Source organism: Canis lupus, chromosome 21 (assembly GCF_003254725.2).
Source record: "Canis lupus dingo isolate Sandy chromosome 21, ASM325472v2, whole genome shotgun sequence".
NCBI lineage: Eukaryota > Metazoa > Chordata > Mammalia > Carnivora > Canidae > Canis > Canis lupus.
In genome coordinates this window covers 42715132-42732754 of record NC_064263.1, presented here as the reverse complement: position 1 = coordinate 42732754, position 17623 = coordinate 42715132, and the positions used below count along the sequence as shown (strand labels likewise).

The 17623-nt window shown below is 45.6% G+C and overlaps 1 protein-coding gene across 1 annotated transcript; it reads left to right on the top strand.

Moving 5' to 3' along the window:
• Positions 1-1808: 1808 nt before the first annotated feature.
• Positions 1809-6776, top strand: DBX1 (developing brain homeobox 1). The gene is made up of 4 exons (XM_025459760.3): positions 1809-2175; positions 2805-2906; positions 4837-5039; positions 5394-6776. Exons 1-4 carry the CDS (start codon positions 1809-1811, stop codon positions 5751-5753), a joined length of 1032 nt encoding a protein of 343 aa, XP_025315545.1. The 3' UTR covers positions 5754-6776.
• The last annotated feature ends 10847 nt before the right edge of the window (positions 6777-17623 follow it).

The following is a 17623-nucleotide window of genomic DNA, read 5'->3' as shown; positions in this document are numbered from 1 at the left end:
GCTCTAAATAACTTTTTAATTTGAATCAAGGGAGAGCTTTAGCGGGCTCCGTTTCTGGTTTAATGTGATATAAATCGCAGATGCACTTTTATTGAATGGTTAAAGCAGCGACATGGAGATCATCAACACAAAACGCCCCGAACAAAACCATCGAGAGAAATAAAGCTGGTTAATAAGATTTTTGAGAAAGCTTTGTGTTAAAAAGCAAAAAGGAAAACCAGCTGAAGGTGACAGTTAGTTCATGGTTAATAGGATCAGGGCGGCCTGGCGGGGCTGCACACTTCTCTTTGGGGAGGTTCAGCCACACCAAAGAAATGAATGGGACGTTTAACACATCTGTTATCTCGCCGAACAGAGAAACGGGGGAATCGAGGCTCAGCGCCACCCCAGCCCCAACCCAGAGTAAAGCGCAGCACCGTCTCCAGGAAGAGTCTTGTTTGAGGCCCCAGATTAAGCATAGGCGCTCCCGTGGGCCAGCATCCTTGGGAACGGCGGTCTCCGTGCTGCTTCCCCGCGCTCGTAGGCTGCATGCAGTTCATTAAGAGGCTGCAAAACTTTGGCCGAGTTCAGCGCCCCGCATCGGGCAGAAGCTCAACTTTCGCGGCTGTGGTTTGAAAAGTCCAGGCTGTAAGTTTCAAAGGCAACTGCTGAAGGCTCCTGGAGGTTGGAAGGGGGCCAGCGTAGCGTCCCGGCGTTCAGGTGGCCTGGCCCGAGGCTGCTTCCCGCAGGAGTAAACCCCCGGGGGAGTGGGATACCACCGCCCAGCCCCGGTGCCTTGTAGCTCTCCGATCCTCCACCACGCGAGCTCCCCAGTGCTCCTTGGCGACACTTCTAGAGAAACGTCACTGAAAATCGTTCTCCAGGTTGCTGGGAGTTTGCAGAAGGAGACGCCTTCTTATCCTTCAGGTACCTACCAACTCTCTCAAACTCCATTAGTTCCCCCGACACGAAATAAAGCCAAGACTTCCCCCTCCATCCTGATGGACCCACATCCAATAATCCCAAAGCATGAATTCCAGGCTCCCAGTGTTGCTCCAATGGCACCCCACAAACTCTGATTTTCCCCACCCCTCACATCTGCTTTATGCCTCAGCTGGAGTAACAGAGCGTATAGGGCTAGAGACCCAAGAAGGGAGTATATTTTCGTGTTCACTGACTTCAAATTTTCCATTGCCCACCCCACAAGGGGGAGGGTTATTTTACTGATTGCCTGGAGATGAATTTCTATGAATATTTATTGATTTATTTTCCAGGCTCAGCAGGGGAGCTGCAAATAAATTTAGTGCGTTCTTTAAATAATTCCTTTTCTATGAGGCAAGATGTCATCTGAAACTTCTAAATAGGCATTTAATTAGCTCGGGTGTTGCTTCGGAACAAAAACTCCCGGCGAGAGCTTTGGGGGCACACTGTATTGCAAAGAGGCGGTCGATATGCAGAATTGATGCGCGCCAGCCTTTGTTGCCGGCCCATTGTGCGGGCCATGCTTATGAAGACTAATCCAATCATAAATTGCACCCCTGCGCCAATCAGAGCGCCCAGAGCCTCCGGCGAATGAAGCTCGAGTGGAGAACTTTGTTGAACTTCATTGTCAGAGCTGTCACTTTTCAAAGCGCTTTAACGGGCGCGCCACTATAAAACCATCACCTCGACGGGAGGACCACGGAGGACTCGCAGACGCCCAAGTGGGATCTTTACTTGGAGACGTTTGCCCAAGAGAGAGGGCACCGCGGGGGCGGGAGGGGCGGGAAGCGAGGCATTTACCCTCCGGCCACTGGAAGAAGGGTTATTCTGCCCGCCCCGCGCCTAACATGATGTTCCCCGGCCTCCTCGCACCCCCCGCCGGGTACCCCAGCCTCCTTCGTCCCACGCCCACCTTAACGCTGCCCCAGTCCCTGCAGTCGGCGTTTTCTGGCCACTCGAGCTTCCTGGTGGAGGACCTGATCCGCATCAGCCGGCCTCCCGCTTACCTGCCTCGCAGCTTACCCACGGCCAGCATGTCACCCCCTAGGCAGGGGGCCCCCGCGACTCTCACAGACACCGGGACCTCAGACCTGGGCTCCCCGGGTGCGGGAAGCCGACCGGATGGTTCACCGCAGACAGCCGCCTCCCCTGCCACCGAGCCCACGTTTCTGAAGTTTGGGGTGAATGCCATCCTCTCCTCTGCGCCCAGAACCGGTAAGTGAGCGCAGAGCGCCGACGGGTGGTCCAGGTGCGAGTCCTTCTGGCTTCGGGCACCCACTCACACATGGGCGCACACCCCTCCGCAAGATCCCCGAAGCCCCACGTCGTGCAGTAGGAGACTTAGGTCCAGCCAATTCCCGGGAAGGAAAGCTCCAGGTTCGCGCCACCCTCATAATGAACTTGAGCACCTGTAGTGGGAGAGAGCGCCCGCCCCTAGGTGTCTGTGTTTCTGCCCTCCAACTTCTGGAAGCCAGTTTTTAAAACCCAAGACAATATATTTACTAGCTTAGCTAGCATTACGGACCTGCAGTTCTTTTCTTCCCCGCCCCAATACCATCTATCTTGTTAGTGCCCAGGATGAGATTGGGAACAGGGGGCCCGGGACTCTGAGATGGGTGGGGGGAGTGGGGTGACGGGGGCGATGAGTGGAAGGATTTCCACAAATGGCGCAGTGTTAGGAAAAGATGTCTTTTACTCTGCCAAAACACTGAGGAAGATGCCTATGAAGGCCGCTGAAGGGTTAATCATATCATGTTTCCAATGTTCTGTACAATAATCAAGTACCTAATCAAATTCCCTTTCTGCTTCCCTCCTCTTTTCCTTCCTCCTTTATTCTCTGCCAGAAACATCCCCCGCCTTGCTCCAGAGCGTTCCTCCCAAGACCTTCGCCTTTCCCTACTTTGAAGGCTCCTTCCAGCCTTTCATCAGATCTTCTTATTTCCCAGGTAGGTCTCGACCCCCTTCCTGGGGGGCGGCGCCCCAGCCCCAGCCCGTCGCTCTCCCTGCTCCGAAGCCATATTTCTCCGTCCACCCCTCGGGGTTATGCTCTGGTTCAGAGGTTGCGAGGCGTACAACATTCACGAATCCGTCGCGCCAATTTGATGCCCTATTTAGCACAAGCAGTGACTGCTTGACACTTTGCACCAATTCCCTGCTCTACAAATTAGCAGGAATTGTCATGGTCCCAATTTGAGGCGGTTCCCTTCCCGGCGAGGAGCTGTTGGCATCCCTTCACGCCGCCGTTTTCCCACAGAGTCAGTGCACTTGGCCACGATTCCCCACAAAGGTTTCAGCACCATGACCAATTGGTCAGCTCCTCCGGGCAGCCACACACAGATCGGCCCTCGCCCCTCCAGCCGCCCAGAGACACCTACCAGCCGGGGCTAATTTCTCTTTAAGACCCATTCAGGGCTTCGGGCTTTTCACAAGACCACATGGGGTGCCCTCTTGTGTGGGATGCCTGGGGTCGCCCAGGGGGAGGGGGACTAGATCCTCCCACAACCCCAACCTTCTACTTCCAACTTGATTTCCCAACCTCTTCTCTGATACCCTTCCCCCACCGCCTTATCTTTTCAAAGACCTTGAGCTCGCAAAAACGAGAAGTCTGAGGGAAGGCCCTGTAACCGGGTCCCAGTCTAAAGGAGAAACACCTTAAACAGTGTACTGTAGGTTTCCATGCTGGGATCCCAGTGGTGGCGACTCAAAACTATTGCTCAAAGACTCTGCAACCGGTCAAGACCCGGGAGGCAGAGGAGAGCCTATAAAGAGAAGAGAGACTGGGCATGGGTGGTGGGGGATGGGTAAAACCACAACTCTCCCAAAAATCAGCAAAAGAAACAAGCAATTGATTTTTAAAAGGTGGAGAGTGAATTCACCAACAGCCCCCCACCACCATTCATGCTGCTGCTGATAATGGAATTTGCTCCCTTTCTCCCTCATCTCAATGCTCTAACAAAAACAACCCGAGCTTTATAAATAGCTTTTCATGTCCATTTAATGAAAATGATTCCGGGAAGAGAAGCCTCTGCCATCAGTATTCTCCCAATGGTCTTGGCCTGCAGTTGTGTTTAGTTTGAAAGTGTAAATCTCTTTTGTCCCAGTAATATATGGCTTTCGCTGCTTGTCCTCAGTCTTTTTCTGTTAGTTCATTACTACACAATTACCATTCACGCTTCATTAGAGTCTCTGTTTCTTTTTGGGTTTTTTCTTTCCCTCCCTTAAAGCAAAACTCTCCCCCTTTTTATCATGCCAATACCCATTGGGGAGCGGTCAATGTGCTAATTAGCTGCCACTTTTCATGTATTCTGGCCGAATTCTTTACGTTTTGTGGGGGAGGGGAGGAAAGATTAATATGAAAAAGATGAATGCTGATTGGATTTTTCAAAAAAAAAAAAAATCCAAAGCGGATTTTCTTCTGTCAAATCAGTAAAGCACCTCATTTTCATCTACAGAATGTAAACGCCTCCAAGGTGATAAAAGCTGAAGGGGGAACCCCAGCGGCCTCAGCTGTACATTTTATTTTTATTTTTAATTTTTTGTAATTTATGTTTTTCTGTTGCTATTTTAGCCGATTTACGCAGCTGAGACTGTCCTCCTGAGCCCGTTGAATGGAAAAAAACGAAACAGGCTATTGTGGGGGCTGTTTTCTGTGTTTCCGTGGTTTTACCTAATCCGGGTTTGCTTGGTTGAAAGGCAAAGTTATTTGGGCGGAAAGCGCCTTTCACTCTCGCAGGTTTGTAGGTTCCTGGCCTATTCTCCAAGGGGAGAAAGAGGGGAGCTTTAAAGAGATGAAGGGATCAGAGAGAAAAACCGAGGGAGGCCCCTAGGGAGGGGCAGAGGCTGCGGCCCACTCACCCCCCCCCCCGCCCCCCGCAGCATCCTCCAGCGTCGTGCCCATCCCGGGGACCTTCTCCTGGCCGCTGGCGGCCCGCGGCAAGCCTCGCCGGGGCATGCTGCGCCGGGCCGTGTTCTCCGACGTGCAGCGCAAGGCGCTCGAGAAGATGTTCCAGAAGCAGAAGTACATCAGCAAGCCCGACCGCAAGAAGCTGGCGGCCAAGCTGGGCTTGAAAGACTCACAAGTGAGGGCGATGTCCCCCCCCCCCCCACAGCCCCAGTCCCCACGCTTCACCCCTCCGCCGCGCACCTACACCTGCGGGGGTGGGGGTGGGGGGTGGCTTCTGAAACCGGCTAGGTCCCATTGTGCGGATGGGGAAAAGTGAGGTCTAGAGAGGGAATGCGTGCACCTGCCGGCTTCCTCGGGGCCCCGGGTCCGCCCCCTGCACCCCCTGCACCCCCCTGCACCCCCCACCCCGCGGCCCTGCGGGTCAGGTGCAGGAGGAGCGGCGGGGGGGTGTCGGGGGGTGCCTTAGGCGCTCTGCCTGCGCTCGCCTCACCTCTGCTTGCCTCCTTCCACCCCCCCCCCCCCGCCCCAGGTGAAAATCTGGTTCCAGAACCGACGCATGAAGTGGCGGAACTCCAAGGAGCGCGAGCTCCTGTCCAGCGGGGGCTGCCGCGAGCAGACCCTTCCCACCAAGCTGAACCCGCACCCGGACCTGAGCGACGTGGGCCAGAAGGGCGCGGGCGAGGACGAGGAGGCCGAGCGCCCCCGCAGCCCCCGCCGCCCCGCGCCCCCCGCGCCCCCCGCGGCGCCCCCGCCGCCCCTGCGCGCCCCGCGGCTGGACCGGCCGCCGCCCGCCTCGCCCGCGCCCTCGGGCAGCCCCGGCAAACCCTCGGACTTCTCGGACTCCGAGGACGAGGAGGAGGGCGAGGACGAGGAGATCACCGTGTCCTAGGAGCCCCCGCGCCCCGCTACTGCCGAGAAGCGCTCGGGGCCGACAGCGGGGGCCCGCCCAGCCCCCCTGCAGGGCCGGGCCGGGGCGGGGGCGCCCCCGTGGCCTTCCTGTCCCCCACACCTCCGCCCACAGCTCTGTGGTCCTCGCAAGGCAAGTCTAGCTCCTGGTCTCGGCCTTCGCTTTGCACCCGAGCGCAGGCCTGTCTGGCTGGTTGCAGGCTAGTCCAGACCCAGTGGGGTGTTCCCCGGCGAGCCAGGCCCCGGAGGGCTTTAGCAGCGAGCACGCAGCAAGGGAGGAAACCCTTCACCGCAGGGGAAACGCAGTTAGGAGTCACGACATCAAATACGGGAGCTGTGAGCTCGGAGGCCGCTGACTTCCTCGGTGGCTCCACCTCCCTGTCCTAGGTGGGAGGGCCTCCTCTCCAGGGGCTCCGGTAACCCAGTCTTTCCTAGGCGGCTCCCTCAGGAATGTCAAGTATGTTTTAAAAATTTACACACACACACACACACACACACACACACACACACAAACACCTCTTCGGGTCTAAGGCACAACACGAATATTGAATCCTTTCTGTCATATTCCAAATGCTCCCTGGGCCAAGAAGGGAGTTGTTGAGGGAAGAGGCTGTCTCTGTTTCTGTATGCATGTCCTAAAGCTTTTCCTTAATAATTTCCATATCCATAGTATATGCACCAAGCACTCTACCTTGTGCCCTTTTATTATTTCTGGGGAGATTTCACTGACCTGCAAGGCTCTTGAGCACTGGACATGATGTGTGCAGAGAGAGAGAGAACCCACAAGCCTCTTTGATTTTGTTTTGTTTTGTTTGTTTTGTTTTGTTTTGTTTTACTGAACTTTGCTGTCTTTGCACAGCTTTAACGAACTGTACACTGTTTTGTACACATGTGTTGTATGGATATTTTATACCAATGTTATTGTGAATGACTATAAAGGACTTGACTAGACTTTCTCTCTCTCTCTCTCTCTGCAATGGCTTTTAAACTTTAAAAAGGTAGCTGTTTAATTGCATAACTTATAAAGAAATACCTATTTTGTATTTTACCTTGTACAGATTTTTATATATGTATATATGTATCAAATGAACAAATGCCAAATAAAAAGTAGAATGGACACAGTGGTCAAGTGATCTCATTAATTCACAGAATGTCAGAGCTCAAAGGGATAGAGCTTCTAGTCCAAGTGCTACTGGAATTTATGGAAGGTAAGCTGATATTCAAGAGGGGTTGACACATGTCTAAAGCCACCCAGCTGCTTCGTGGCCAAGCTGGAACTAGAACCCATCTCTGACTCTCAGGCCAGTGCCTTTTCCGCTTGCCTGTACCATAAATAACCATATTTGCTATGGTTACAAGTAAATAGCTCCAGTAAAGTGGTACTAAGTTGAGTCTGCAGTAATCCTTCTCCTCTTCTCTAAGGACTGAAATGATGGACTAAAAGAAATCAGCAAAAGGCAGTTCAAGCGGTTCAAGTTATAATACTTTTCCTTTCCCTCCTTAAAGGCTGTAGAGTTCCAGGAAAGCTCAAAGTTGCTCCTGACTTTTGTGTATAAACTGATTTTCTTAGGAATGTCATCTATAGCCATGACTTGGGAGCCCAGGTACAGACTCTGGGGTGCTCATGTGAAACTAAATTCCTTTAAAAACTGGCTTTCAACAGAAACCATTCATTTAACCAGCAACTGAGGAGTAAGGAACATCAAGTAGAACCCTGGTAAGGGTTTCTGTGTGCTTTAAGAGATTGGTCTCTTATTAGCCACAGAGACTCACATTTCTTTATTATCCTAACCCATACCCCAACAGTCGGGGGGGGCGGGGAAGTTAAGCTTAAATTTCAGTAGTTCATATCATCTTTGAGGTTTGAATTTTTCTATTCTCAGTGTAATTCTCTTTCCAAAGAACGCAAGGCCTCCCTCCACATAAGGGTTCTGCTGTGTTCCCCTGGCGGGCCTGTTCCTGACACTGGTGATCACTGTTTTCATTATTGTTTACACATGATCTTGGGAACTTGGAAAAAAAAATCTCCTCATTGTCGTAATTACCTTAATCCAGGAAATATTCCATGTTTTTTCCCCAATACATATGAAAGTACCTAGCATGACATTCTGTGCATGGTAGGCATATAACATTTTAGACAAGAAACTCTCTACTCTGAGTAATTCGGGAGGTTTTCTCCTTCCCCCCTGCTCTTGCCTGGACTTCCAGAGATGGGATTCTGACCAGAAGTGGCCCACTTTTAACCTCCCTTCTAGCTCAAGCCCACATTTCTTATTTACAGTCAAGAACTATTTTCAGGCATGGGGATGGATTAGTGTCTACATTTGGAGTCAAAGTACTTTGGAGGCACGCTCATGTTCATTGCAGCATTATTCACAATAGCCAAGAGGTATTCACATTCACGTCATTCACATTATGCACAATAGCTTCTGTAACCCAAATGTCCATCGATGGATGAGTGAATAAAGAAAATGTGGTATGTACACACAATGGATTATTATTCAGCTTTACGGAAAGAAATCTTGTCACATGCTCAACGTGAATGAAACATGAGGGCATTATGCTAAGTGAAATAAGCTAATAATAAAAAGACAAATACTATATGATTCCACTTATATTAGGTATCTAACACAGTCAAATTTATATAAACAGAAAGTAGAATTGTGGTTGCCAAGGCCTGGGGTGAGGGGGAAATGGAATTGTGCAGTGGGTAGAGAGTTTCAGTTTTACAAGATGAAAAAGTTCTAGGAATTTGTTGTGCAACGATGTGAATATGGCTAATATTATTAACTTTAAATTAAAAATGATTAAGGTGGAAAATCTTTATATGTGTTTTTAAATATCAATCAAAAAATATATATATATTTTTAATTTAAGTACATTGGAAAATGTACTTAATCTTTATATGTGTTTTTAAATATCAATCAAAAAATATATATATATTTTTAATTTAAGTACATTGGAAAAACAACTCACATGTTAGAAGAGTTAAAAATCCAGCAATGGGGATCCCTGGGTGGCCCAGCGGTTTAGCGCCTGCCTTTGGCCCAGGGCGCGATCCTGGAGACCCGGGATCGAATCCCACATCGGGCTCCTGGTACATGGAGCCTGCTTCTCCCTCTGCCTATGTCTCTGCCTCTCTCTCTCTCTGTGACTACCATAAATAAATAAAAAAATTAAAAAAAAAACAATAATTAAAAAAATATCCAGCAATGGTCAAAATTAGGACCAAATGAAAAAAATTGTGATAAATAATATTATCATAATACAATGTTGAATTCAAGGCAAGAAGCATTCTATGATGTAAATAAAGTTTTTCTATATTAAGAAAAGTTAATGGGGGACCTGGCTGGCTCAGTCAGTAGAGCATGCAACTCTTGGTCTCCAGGTGGTGAGTTCAGGCCCTGTGTTGGGGGTAGAGTTTGTGTGAAAAAAAAAAAGAAAGAGAGAACTTCCTCTTTTCCACAGCTGGCATCATGGAGGGTACAGAAGAGAAGAAAATAGGTTCCTGCTGTGAGAAAACCCTTAAAAATAAAAGCAAAGGGATTTCACAGAATTGAAGATAAAGTATCTGAGAAAGAAGTTTGCCCAAAAGATGCTTCAAATGGCAGGGAGGGGGCTTATCTATAAATCAGCTAAGCATTACCACAAGGAATTTAAGCAGAGTCTCAGAACTGAGATTCAAATGGGTAAGATGGCAAGAAAAGCTGGCAACTTCTACGTACCTGAAGAACCCAGACTGGCATTTGTCATCAGGAACAGAGCCAAAAGGTTTGAAAGGTGTTGCAGCTTCTTCATCTTTGCCAAATCATCAATTTTTTGTTGTTGTTGTTGTTAGGTTCTCCAAGGTGTCGATTAACATACCAAGGATTGTGGAACCATATAGAGCATGAGGGGACCCAAACCTGAAGTTGGTGAATGAATTGATCTACAAGCTTGGTTATGGAAAAATCAACAAGAAGCAGATCGCCCTGTAAGAGAACGCATTGATTGCTCCATCTCTTGGCAAATACAGCATCATCTGCATGAAGGATCTGATACCTGAGATCTATTCGGTTGAAAAACATGTCAAAGAAGCAAATAACTTCTTATGGCCTTTCAGTGATCTTCTCCACAAGGAGGCATGAAGAAAAACATCATCCATTTTGTAGGAGTTGGAGATGCTGGAAAGAGGGAAAACCAGATCAGTGGGCTTATTAGAAGGATGAGGAAGGTATCCATCATGATTACTTTTTAAAGTCTGGTTAATAAACAACTACTTTCCGGTAGACCGGGTGGCTCAGTGGTTTAGCTTCGCCTTCAGCCCAGGGCATGATCTTGGAGACTCTGGAATGAGTCCCATGTCAGGCTCCCTGCTTGGAGCCTGCTTCTGTCTCTGTCTCTGTCTCTGTCTCTGTCTCTGTCTCTCTCTCTCTCTCTCCCTCCCTCCCCCACCCTGTATCTCTCATGAATAAATAAATAAAATATAAAAAAAATAAATAACTACTTTCAAATTGGGAAAAAAAAGAAAGAGGGGGGGTAAGAGAGGTTAGAAAAACTCAGAAAAGGCAAAGCTACTCTGTAGGTTTTTTTTTAAAAAAGTGTATGTTACTCCCTGATATCCACAAAGCTTTACGTCTTGAGAACTACCTGTGCCACATTTCGGCTCATTATAGTGTCTCTTTTAGCTGAGTGTCACAAGTATGAGGACCATGTCCATTTTGGATACTCTTTCCCTAGTGGCATGCATAGTCACTAATGCATACTGGGTGGTTGATTTGTGTTGAGTAAATAAGTAAATTAAAAGGAGAGACAGAGACACTCTAGAGTCTAGACCATAGTCTGGGGATTACAGATCTTTCAGATGAGTTGAAGGATAACTTAGGTCAATGATTAAGAAAAAGAGACCAAATAAACTAGTCAAATGTGTTTTTCCACGTCAAACCAATTACTTTAGTCCCAAAGACTTAAACAGTTGTTATCTATCACCTGAAGAATAATAAATCAATACTAAACCATGTGGCAGGCAGGCAGTCTGCTGGGTAGGAATCTCACCAAAATGCCGACCATGATTCAGAGCTCTGATGTGCAGCATTGCTAACCGCCTGTTGGTTCATGGAACATACTTTAAGTAGCAAAGACTCACATGAATTGTAGTCTTACAGGAACCTGTCTAAGGTAGATGCTATTATCCCCACATACAGATGCCAAAACTAAGGCTGGGAGTTTGGGTGATTTCGCATGGTTACCTCAGCCGGAATTCAAATTCAGGTTCATCTAACTCTACTACGCCATCCTGCTCCCTTGACTAAACCCGCAAAAACTCACTTAACTAAGCCCCAAACGATAAGAACTCTTTCTCATAGAGCTTTATGCTTTTTGATATTCTGAAGTTACAAGAAAATAAAAAATCAATGGCTCTTTAAAACTATTATTATGCTCTTAAGTCTCCCACTCTACCACCGGCCTTTCTCTCTGTGGCCTAAACCAGTGATCCTCGAACTGTTATTAAAATCGCTTTATACGCTCAAACATCTAAAAGACTTTTTGTAACTATGGGTTTTATCTATCGATATATTCCGTATAAGAGATTGAGGCTGAGAAAAATAAAATATTTGTCACTTCATCTGAAAATAATTTAATCAAATAACAATATAAATGCCATGCTTTAAGAAAAGTATATATCACGAAATAAAAAAGAAATAAAAGAGTACCATTTGTTTTACATTTTGGCTAATCTCTATAATGGTTGGTTTAAGAAAAGACAGCTGGATTCTTTTATCTATTTCTTCCATCTGTTGTGATATGAAGGAAATTTGTCTTCATATAGATATGCAATTGGAGAGGGAGGAGTATTTGTACAGCTTTCTTTGGTAAGTGCGGCTATTCTTTGATGCAACAGCAAAACGTGACAAGCGATAGTTTTTTGTTTTTTGGGGTTTTTTTATGCGATAGTTTTTTTAAAGAATAGTTGCAAATTGGAATCTAAAATCCTATCGATGAACTTTCCAACTCTGATACACTACAATTTATCGGTCTATCTTGCATTTTGTTTGTTTTTTGTTTTTTGTTTTCTATCTTGCATTTTGAATGGCTGTTTTGCCCATGTATGATTTTATAACATCATGCATTGGCCATTTGGAAAATATTGGTTCACTGAGTTATGCAAATATTCTAACTGTTGACACTTTCATGTATTATCAAATAGCACATTTGTTCATTTTGCCTCCCGTCTCCTCATCAAAGTCTTTTAGTATTGAGAAGCTGTCATGTTCATGCTGGTAGATACGAAGTTTCCAACATTTAAATTTTTATCTGAAAGCCCAACTTTTATTTTTGAGCAACAGTGGTTTTTTTTTTCATATGAAAGTCTCACTTCATTAATTTTTGAGAAAATACCTATGAGATATTATTGTCAGTCACTCTTTCAAGTAAAAATGGAGTTCTGTGAAAAATGCGGCTAGTTCAAACAATTGCACAAGTGCTAGTCCTTGAAAAAATCATCACACTTCAGCATGCTGCAGAAGTGCTTTATGCACACTTCTCATTTCATCATGCATATTAAAAAATCATATATCTTATACCTATTGAAATTTAATGACAATAATTTTTACTGCCCCAACCTTATTCTTAAAACTGGCCCTCAATGGGGGGAGGGCAGTAGAGAATGTAGTGGCCACTAGAATAGTTTAGCACCATTTCCTTGATTTATGCTAAGGTGTCAGCAGTTTTACTGACAACTGCTTTTGCACAATCAATAAAATGTCAGTATAGTTGTTCCAGGATAAAGCAAGAGATTCAGAAAGGCATTCCACACTTTAAATATTTCAGGAACACTTATGTTTGCTGTCAAGAATTCATGTAACTTCACTGATTATTTGTTGTTGTGGATACTAGACAAAGATAAGCAGAAAAGAAAGTCCAGGCACTTCTGAAGATTTGTCCCTTTCCTAAGCAAAAGTACAATTTTGCAGATCATTTGTTAACTCAGTCTCAGATGAGTTACTCTGTCACTGGAATGTGGCACTGTCATCATTTCTTTAACTGACTTTTCACCCAGCAGTGTCAAGTGTACAGGGTTTTAATTAGTCTCCCAGCTACTGAGTGTATACTTCCTTAGATAATGCAACATGCGAACTTACTCTGTAAGGTGCTTCAGTGGCCTTTTTGCTGTAACAAACAATTTCTAGTTCTCTCTCTCTCTCTCTCTCTCTCTTTTTTTAAAGATTTTATTTATTTATTCATGAGAGACACAGAGAGAGGCAGAGACATAGGCAGAGGGAGAAGCAGGCTCCCTCAGGTCCTCCCAGGACCTGAGGATCATGACCTGAGTCAAAGGTGGACGCTCAACCACTGAGCCACCCAGGGACCCCTTTAGTCCATGTCTTAAAAATTCAATTCTTTTCTTTAAACTCTGAATGGTTGGTTTTGAAATGATAGTGTGATTTCATTGGAACCATGATACTATCCCAAAATGGTCTCTTGTGTAAGATAATAAAAGTAAATTACTGACATCCATAAAGCTGAGAGGAAGAATAACTTTTGATATATTTTCTTTCTTATTTACAGTTGCATCCATTTTGGGGGGATTTCTTTGGGGGTATTTTCTCCTTTCTGTGAGTTAGGGAAACCCCTGATATGTCACTGTCATCTGTTTTATGTCTTTGGAAGTAGACAGTGCAGCTGTAGGTTGAGAAAGGGAGTCAGTCTTCTAGTCTCCCTTTCAAAAGCCAACAATTCAACCTTAAGCATAAGAAAAATATATGACAAACACATTTTCTTTTACTTTAAAATGAAATATAAAACTCTAAAACAACAGTGGTTTTTAGTAAAATCTTGCAGTGTAGGACATTTTCAAAAAAATTAAAATAATTATTGCTAAACAAGACAACAAAGTGTGCTCACTTCTTGTGTTTTGGCATAAACTCAAATGAAACTTGGGGTTTCAAGACAACAGTAACTGGAAGATAGTGAGGTTACTGATGCGACAGCAGGTATAACTGAAGAGGGTAAGCAAGAGCATAGTAGAAGTACTGAGGAAAAAACAGTTAATCACTAAAAATGCACATCAGGGGCACCCGGGTGGCTCAGTGGTTTAGCGCTGCCTTCAGCCCAGGGCATGATCCTGGAGACCCTGGATTGAGTCCCACCTTGGACTCCCTGTGTGGAGCCTGCTTCTCCCTCTGCCTGTGTCTCTGCCTCTCTCTCTCTCTTTCTCTGTGTCTCTCATGAATAAATAAATAAAATATTTAAAAAAAATAAAAAATAAAAATGCACATCAACCTAAATCCATCTTAGAAAATTCTCAGATACACGGAATCTACAAGCACATGTTCCCTCAGCCACCAGAAGGAGACACCACGGCACGCGTAACCTCTGGAAAGTCCCAGTGTACAGCTACGGGAGGGTCCTGGGGACTCCCGAGGTTCCCCAGATCACACTCTGAGAACCACTTCCTCAAACAGACAAAGTGCTTAGTGAGGAGGGAGGGCAGAAAAAGATGAGGTCCCTACCGCCCCATGTAGGAGCTCATCTCTAGCCACACCCAGGCTTTCCACACATCCTATTTCACCCCGTCCTCTGTCAGCACTTCTTCCTGAAGGAACCCCTTCTCCATTGGCGTTCAGCCCATCTTTCTCATTGGCACCTTTCTATAAGCACTTAAAGATTTATTTATCTGTTTTAGAGAAAGAGCATGTGAGTGTGGGGAGGGGCAGAGGGCTGGGGAGAAGCCCAAGCAGACTGCCAGCTGAGTGAGGAGCCCACGGGGGGGTGGGGGGGGGCTTCTCATGACCCTGAGACAAAACCAAGAGTCAGATGCTTAACCAACTGAGCCACCCAGGTGCCCCTCTACGAGCATTTAAACATGACCAAGCCTATACCTTCCCCCAAACATACTCTAAAACCTCTCTTTGCCCCATTTCCCTCTCACCACTGCCAGATGTCTCTCAGCCCCTGGAGCGAGCCCGCGGAGCCTCATTCTGGGACTCTTCACCTCTGCATTTCCCCGAACTGTCGATGTTCCTCAAAGGTTCTACCCTTAGCCCTTGCTGCTTCTACCTGTACAAGCGATGCTGGTGATCTTCTCTCCCCTCTGGATCCAGCAGACCTCTGTCTGACGATGAGTCCCAGTCTCAAAGATCTCTCTCCTCAGCTCCAGACCTAGATAGTCAACAAAGTTTGGTTACCTGGCCTTCCCAAGGACTTGTTTGATTCTACATGCCCAGGACTAAGCGCTGTGTCTTCTAGTTGCAACACTCCATTCAAACAAAGCAAAGCCAAACAAAACACTCTTGCCCCCAACTCCATGGACGCCTTCATCTCTCTTGCTCAAAAAACTTGCTGGAAAACCCAAGTGCTGTTCCTGATACCTCCTTTCTTGTCCACTCCATACAAAGAATCAACCACTAAGGCCCGTCCCTTAAGTCTTTAATAGATTTTCTACTCTTCTTTTCATTGTTAATGGTATTATCTAAAAGAAAAGCTATTTTATTTTTATTTTTATGTGCTAGATGCAGATTGGCATTTTATATATATAAGTTCCTTTAATCTACACTATGACTTTTTAATCCCATCTTGCAGATGAGGAACCAGACTCAGAGATCTTCCTTATTACCCCCTTTCTCCAGTGCTGAGAGCATCCAGAGAGGCTTCATGGAGAAATTTGACCAGAGCCTTGAGGGATGGTATGTTTTTTTATGGGATAGGAAGAGAAAACCGCATGCCATACCGGTTCAAGAAGGATTTATAAGAAAAAGCAGAGGGAGGAATGTTTCTGGAATGTGTTTGCAGACATGCATGTTGTAAGGAGATAGTTCTACTTAAAGGCAATGAGTTAAAACAAGCAGCTGTGAAGCAAAACATTTCCAAAATGCCTCTTTGCCTTTCTTTTATTTATTTATTTATTATTTATTATTTATTTATTTATTTATTTATGATAGTCACACAGAGAGAGAGGCAGAGACACAGGCAGAGGGAGAAGCAGGCTCCATGCACCAGGAGCCCGACGTGGGACTCGATCCCGGGTGTCCAGGATCTGCCCTGGGCCAAAGGCAGGCGCCAAACCGCTGCGCCACCCAGGGATCCCATGCCTTTTTTAATAGACTAACAACAATTAGGCTATCAAGTCCTAGCGTGCTGGGCATAACGCTAAAGCTTTCATTTACTTTGCATGTAACCTTTTCTACTATCTTTGCTACTGCCTGCTTGGGAGTATCAATATCTTCATGTGACAGAATGGGAAACTGAGGCTGAGTTACTTCCCGGCAGCTATCCAGATGGCAGAGATTCAAGCACGTTTCCCTTAGTGAAAACTAAGGGCAGAGGCATCATAGAACCCAAATCCCCACCCCTTCCCCCACCAAGGCCTGCCTCTACCTCGGGCCCTTTCGGTAAATATTTACTCCTTTTCCTTTAAAAAGGTGTCTTTAGTTGGAGCCTCAAGATCCGAATTTGGAAAGACAGTAATAACTAGCACTGGAAATGGTTTTCCTGGCAAAGCCTGACATAAAGTCTGCGACTTTACACTCTTCAGAAAGAAAAACGTGTCCCTGATTTTAAGTTGATGGCTTAACTTGAAAAGAAAAAAAAAGACTTAAAAAAAAAAAAAAAAAGAAAAAAGAAAAAAAAGACTTTTTGGTGTTGGTGCAAAAACAAGCCCAGTTAAATGCAGCATGGTGTCCCAGTTGGATGCCAGAACAGAAAAAAGACGTTGGGTAAAAACTAAGGTCATTGGAATAAAGCACTGACGTTAGTTAATAATAATGTATCGATATTGGTCATGAATTGTGACAAACACGCCCCAGAAAGGTAAAGTGTCAGCACTAGGGAAAATGAGTGTCCAGCATAGGGGAACTCTCTGTACCATTTGTGCAGCTTTTTCTGTAAATCTAAAATTATCCCCAAGTAACATTTGTAAAAAAAAAAAATCTAAATCTGTTTGCATAGATGTGTTGATAAGGAGAAAACATGGCCACATTCTACATAGTTTAAACGGCAAAAATACTGTCTGAATCCAATGCTCATAAAAAGGAAAAGTGGAGTTTCCATTCATTCTTTGGTAATCCAAAGCAACAAAAGTGTGCACTCCACCCCCTGCCTGAACTCCGTGGGGCTGATGATTCTATTATTTAACCCACTCATCCTTACTCACCCCCCCACACACCCCCCACCACCAGGATAATGCCTCCTGGAATTCTTTTTGGCACAAACATCTTGTTTTAGTACCATGTTTAGACTGTGATGGAAAGAGGATTATTTACACCACGTAGGCATCCCCAACGTGAAAGGACAGGCCACCCCCTACACTTTACTCAACTTTTCTGTAAATACCACACCCCAGCAATCACTAACAAACTAAGCAAAACAGATCAAGGGGTGAGAAAGCTGAGTTTTTTTTTTATCGTTCTTAGCCAAAAGTTTCATTTCAACTAACAGCTGTCACTAAACTCCTCATTCTCAAGTCAAAAGGACTTTTTTTTTTACTGGGATTGATGATTAAGTGGTGCTAAGGTTTGTATTGCAAGAAAACTCGCCGTTTAAAGCTGTAGTGATGGGAGGGGGGGAGGTGACCAGGAAGGAACAATGATTATTGACAAGGCCTTGGACAGACTAATTTACAGAGGCCTGTTTTATGTACAAGTATTTGAGAAAGTAGGTTCTCATACAAAGTTCTCACTCAAGATTTCCTTGCCCCAATAGTAAACTACCCCGCACGTTTGTTCAGAGCTTTAAAATTTTACCTCACATCATCTCATTTGATTTTTACAACAAAAAGTTGTAAAAATCTTACGAGATAATCAGGACAGGATTTATTCCCCCCATGTTCCATAGAGGCTCAGAATGGTTGACTGATTTCCCCAAGATGGCACAGCC